At 49.2% G+C, this 6,000-nt stretch overlaps 1 protein-coding gene across 1 annotated transcript in view; it reads right to left on the bottom strand.

Moving 5' to 3' along the window:
- Positions 1 to 1,998: 1,998 nt before the first annotated feature.
- The window catches only part of LOC122369016 (QRFP-like peptide receptor), a 118,583-nt gene continuing 114,581 nt past the window's right edge, over positions 1,999 to 6,000 (bottom strand). The window contains exon 8 of the mRNA XM_043343376.1: positions 1,999 to 5,572. Within this exon, the coding sequence (XP_043199311.1) occupies positions 5,554 to 5,572 (19 nt within the window). The 3' untranslated portion in view covers positions 1,999 to 5,553. The remainder of the gene's footprint in view (positions 5,573 to 6,000) is intronic.

Here is a 6,000-nt window from a genome sequence, read left to right as displayed (position 1 = left end):
ACGTGCCACGTGCAAAACGAAGAGGTGTCCGTTTTGTAATTGTTGCAATATCTCGGTAACTACTTGGCCGATTGCGCTGAAAGTTGGCATGTAGGTAGGCACCCACTAGGCACTGCATATCCATATGCCAGAGTTGGGGCGCTGCTGCACGTGCGCACGTGCAGGCGTCGTTTCCAGATCTCGAGAACGGCTCGACCGATTGCGCTCAAATTTGGTACACAGTTAGGGACCGGTTAGTAGGGTGCGGTGCACAAGTCAGTTGGGACCCATTTTGCACGTGCGCACGTGCAGGGTGCCGCTTCCAAATCTCGAGAACGGCTGGGCCAATTGTGCCCAAATTTGGCACATCGCATAGAGACCGGTTAGTAGGGTGCCGTGCACAAGTCAGTTGGAGGTACCCCCTCGCAATTTCGCACGTGCAAGGCCCACCCTCTCGCTCGCTCCGTTAGTCGCCCCAAAAGGCGTTATACTGGTATATAAAATTGTATTGCATTGTATATTTTATTGTATTGTAGGGGAGAGCGGGGCCAGTTGAAACGCGGGGTCAGATGAAACATGGCTTTATTTTCAACAGTATGCAACATATGGCGTTGCCGACACCACTGCGCATCCGCGCTCGACCACTTCCTTTGTCAACGGCGTTTGGGCGGCAAACGGACGGTAATTTTGACTTGACACTTGTTTTTGTGTTTTTGAGGGGCGTTTGGGAGAAATCGTTTTATGAATATTTTGTGATATCTCATATACCTTTGTTTGCTGAAAGAAGAACTCCTGGCTCCGGAAAAACACCTTATTTGGCCCTTCATTCAGCATGATGCCGTCCCTCCAGCTCGTTTGACATGTGCTTTACGGCGCGTGCAAGATGGCGGGAACGGATGGGGTCAATTGAAACGCTTCTCTGAGGGTCAGTTGAAACAGGGCCACAGGCCGTTTCAATGGACCCCGGTGACCTTTGCAATGGATATTGTTCAGGGGCTGTAAACATTAAAGGAAATAGTCCACCTTTGAAATGAGCTTTTAAACTGAAATAGTAGTTTAATAGAGCTCAATTTTTGACCCCTTTTTCTCCAGCCTTTTGCTTGAAAGCACACTATAGCCTGAGATATTTCTCATTTTCCTCATCCGCCCATTTTACCATAGTCTATGTACTTTATGTCACCTATTATGAGGAACTTTGCACTTTTAGCTTTCCAACGACCTATTGAATGTAGCATTTGGAAAAGTAAACCGGACAACATATCTCCTTAAGAAAGTGGCCTTAAAGAGGAAAACATCCCATTGTTAAGGATAGGTGCAATTGACCCCATGGGCTGGTTCAATTGACCCTCGCATCGGGGTCATTTGAAACGGGCGTAGAGCTGTTTTATAAGCATGCGTTTGGCAGCAAAATATGTTTGAAACATAATTTTACATATCTTAAAATAAAGCCAAAAGAGCATATTTTTTCATGGCATTGTGCATTTTTCGATATGACAACTAGATCTCGCTGTGCATGTCAATATATAAAAAGTGGTTCAACTGGCCCCGCTCTCCCCTATTGTATTGTATAAATTGTATTGTATTGCGTGTATAACAGTTGAATCAACTCCTAGACTGAAACAATTCCTATCATTGCAGAGATAATCTTTCGCATTTAACAGAGATTCTAAAACTCTTCAACTGATTTGTAACATCGCATAGTCCTGCAAATGAGCTCAGGTTGGTGGGGCACAGCGCTTATTGGTGGGGCGAAATATCAAGTTGGTGGGGCGGCCACCCCAATCAACTGTAAAGGAATTGCTCCGCCCCTGAACAAGAAGTCGATTGAAAACTTTTAAGTAAGTAAATCAAGCATGAAAGTCGCATTGCGAACTGATAATACGTCACCTCAGCTCTCCTAGACTCTTTAGGATCATTGTTGGTCAAAACGCCCGTTTGAAACCATATAAGCCGTACTCTACCACTTCTGCTGAAATCGACCTATCCAACCCATCGCTCTCACAAAACCAGAACCAAGTACACAACAGAAATACGTGTATTCGCCTTCCGAGCACTGCTGTGAGCGTGGCAAACTCTGCCACCGCCATGTTAGCCTGCCACATCGAGCGACACATGGCCCGAGGGTATCCATGGAACATGGAGCGGGTTCCGGAGAGGGAACAGCGAGACGGGGATGCCGCACCGGCAGCGGCGCCGACTGACGGCTTGCCTCGGACGCGCCGGCGAGGTGACGGCGACAGGTTCAGCGCCGGCTCGTCACACGCCCGGGCACGTTGCCGACAGCTCGCGGACACAGAACGCAGAGCCAAGCACACATGGGTCACAGAAAAGCGTCGAATGGTCAACGGAGGTGCCGTCGACACAGATGCCGAGACAAGCGTCGAACACTCATCGAACACTCATCGGACATTCATCGAACACGCACCGAGCACGTGGAGCACAGGGAACACAGAGCAGCGCGCATGGAGCGACCGATCGGGACCGGCTGGGGAGGAGAAAGGGTGGGCGGAGGGTGGGGTACACTGCCACATTGTGGCAACACATAGCGCTACATGGAGACACCAACCGCGGCGCGAACAACGCGCAACGAACCGTCTCACGGCGATGGACATTTTGTGACATGGATATACGGGTTCATGACACGGAACCCGGTGTTACATGGGCGCACAGCGGTGGCGGTTACCTGTGTGATAACATGACGATTGAAGGGGGGGGGGGAACAGGATCGGGTATTCGAAATTGCGATGTGACGGAGTGTGAATGCTGGTGAGTGTGTAGATTTTTAATCATTGACTGGTGAAATATCTGTCGCGTAGTACGAACTTCTATTCAGCACATCACGCATCGTAGTCGTTACCGTTCTGGCAAGAACTTTGTAGTTCGAGATGAGTTTTGTAATTTGATTTGATAATGAAATAACTGGTTCGGGCGGAGGGTGAACATCACGGACGGCAATAAGGTAGCCACTAGCCATGGAGTTCGTAGTCGATGAAACATCGACCTCATTGTTCACATATGCAGAACATACCAACATTCCATACGACGGACGTTTAACAATTAACATAACACGTAAAGCAAGACTATTCACAGAAGTCAGTATATCGCAGCGACATTATGATTTCAGCTCGCTCGAGTCCCGTTCTTCCAGCAGTCTCCCCAAGTTGGAGGCCATGCTGCCTCAGCTCAGTTTTAACTACATCTTTCCATCGACATTGAAGACGTGGAGCACGGATCTTTCCACATGTGATATGTGTTTGACACCTACATCGACACCAATAACAAAACAAATTATCTTCTGTAGCCGCCAATGTACGTACGCTGTACAGACGGAATCGCAATAATCTTCCTTGACAGACAGCTTCAAAAGGACTGCGTTGGTTGGTATTTCGTAGGAGGCGAAATAAACTCGCCTCTTTGTCTCGCAACAAGGTTCTCCCCTGACCTAGCGAGCAAATCTGATTTATGACATTCACCAATCTTGTTGAGGCAAATGCGTTGAAGCTGTCTACGGGGAAGAATATTGCAATCGTGGCAACTGTACATCACACCTAATTATTACACCGATTAACATATTTCAGACACATAAAAGCTGAATCAGTTGTGTGCCATATTCACGGGATTCGAACTGAGCCTGAGACCAGCCATGGGATTCGATGCGCAAGGGCCATAGTTGGTCTCAGTAGTTCTCACGGGGCTCGGAATGTCGACACTGGGATGGATGCTACGACACACACACATACGCGCGCACGGGAGAGAGTGAGAAAGAGAGGGGGTGAGAGCGGGAGAGAGGGAGAGAGAGGGAGAGAGAGGGGGAGAGAGTGTGAGGGAGGGAGAGGGAGAGAGAGAGAGAGAGAGAGAGAGAGAGAGAGAGAGAGAGAGAGAGAGAGAGAGAGAGAGAGAGAGAGAGAGAGAGAGAGAGAGAGAGAGAGAGAGAGAGAGAGAGAGAGAGAGAGAGAGAGAGAGAGAGATGAAAGGGAAGAATAAGAGGGAGAGAGAGACAGTGTGTTTGATCGATATTCGATCACCGACCCACCCGATGTCACCCGTGAACAGTGCATTGTACCAGCGACAAGTAAACACAGATGTATGTGCACCACGAAAATATCTACCTCATGACATTTTTGAAATGTTTCATAGTAGAGCGACATAGCCGCTAAGTATTAGATACAATACATGCATACACGTTTGCTGCTTGGCAACATGAGCACGCACACATCCTTCGGTGCGTGTAAAATAATTCGGTATGACTCTTATTACATTTCAGGCACTCACATAACGACTACACGCTCTGTGACACTGTATACAAGACGGACTTTCACACCATAAAGAGACAGAAGATCATGAGCTTCCCTTTCGGACAGATCCCACATCAGCGCGGCATATACAACGAACAAAAGTACTACGCTCTCATCTATACATAGGCCAGGTGATTAATCGGCTATGCCCTGTTGTCTGGGAAGGCTCCCATCGATCGAGACGGCGGTCGGCGGTGGCCACATTTCCCCACATCTGTACAGCCGTGCCTGCTGCAGGGCACTGAGGTGGCCGCCCCGGGGAGCGCCGGTGGATTCCCGTCAGAGCCCACCGTGCGGCGTCATCGACACGGAGAAAACGTGCCTCGGCTACACGGAGAAAACTTACCAGCCATGCGGACATGGATGACACGTGCACCTGGCCTGCTCTGTTTGAGCCATGAGTGACCATAATTACTTACGACTACACAGAAAGGAACATGTTTGCAAGCTTCAAGCGCACATTGGCTGCCCATTTACTTTTATCCGACTCTCACTCAAGCGATTTTACTTCATTGAAGTGATTTCACTCCATTAAACATCTGTAATCTCGCTGAGCAGACTCGCTCACAGCCCCAAAACACCTGTTTGTCTCGCGCCGTCCACATACACAGCAGTAAAAGCAGCAGCAGCAGCAGCCATAGCAGAACATAAACCTCGACAACAGCAGCCACCGACAGCAGCAGCAGCAACAGCAGCTGTAGCATCCACTTCCACAGCAGCCAAGTAGCAGGAGCAGCAGCGTGAGGTAGCCATGTCCATTGTCCATCATCTGCCGTCACATCATCACACTAAACAATAATACTCTGCTTGTCTGTTTATACCTAACCTAACACATAACTATACAGCCAGTCGAGGGATTCAGTCACCCGATGCAGCCTCAGGCGACCTCCGTCGTCCTGAATCCGGCACGAGCGATGGGGTTGGAGGGGGGGGGGGGGGCTCGATACACCACAGCCAGTTCATAACCATGCAACATATCACAAGGTCATCAAACCTCAAAGTGGTCACGCCCTGTGACCCCGTGACCGCCGGGTCACGCTAAAAAGGTGCCAGTCACTGAGCATAGCTCTCGGGTCTGCACGTGGTGCACAGGTCCCGTTTAGCGCGTGAGCTGCGACTGATAGTTGATGGAGAACGAGACTGCTCCTGGCGAACTGCTCCTGCTCCTGTGCCGGCCGTCTCTTCCGAGTCTCTCTGATGATGTTCGCAGAGAATTTCAGCCCAGCAGCTGCAGTTTCATCGGTGACTTCTCGGCCAGAGAGTCTCATTTCGTTTCGCCTCAGGCCATTGCTCCAGCACTGCAGGAAGAATAAACAGCGTCAGTCTGATAGCAGTTAATCGTGGCCCGGCGACGACGACAGAACGGGCCTGTCTTCAGCAGTTGTCGGCCAGAGCCTCACTATCGTCCTATCCGAACAGCGCTGGGACAGATGTGACAGCGACAAACTGGTGATACGGCTCTCATCTCAGTCCTTAATTAAAATTATCAGCACGCTCCTTTTGTAATGAACTGAAATGAATGATTGTGCTTATAACGCATGATAATGTTTTTTTTCGTTTCTTAGTTAATTGAAGGAGTACCTAAAAGAGCTGTCAAAAATAACTAAAAGCCTTGCTTTTATCGGACGTTTCGTTACGCATTTGATTAAATCACCTATCATGTATGCGTATGCCGTCTTTACGATACTGTTAGCGACCCTCGCCGACTGAGGGAAGATTGGCGAAT

This window comes from Amphibalanus amphitrite, unplaced genomic scaffold, assembly GCF_019059575.1.
Source record: "Amphibalanus amphitrite isolate SeventyFive unplaced genomic scaffold, NRLGWU_Aamphi_draft 000033F_arrow, whole genome shotgun sequence".
Taxonomy (NCBI): Eukaryota; Metazoa; Arthropoda; class Thecostraca; order Balanomorpha; family Balanidae; genus Amphibalanus; species Amphibalanus amphitrite.
This window is presented reverse-complemented; position numbering and strand designations above follow the sequence as displayed.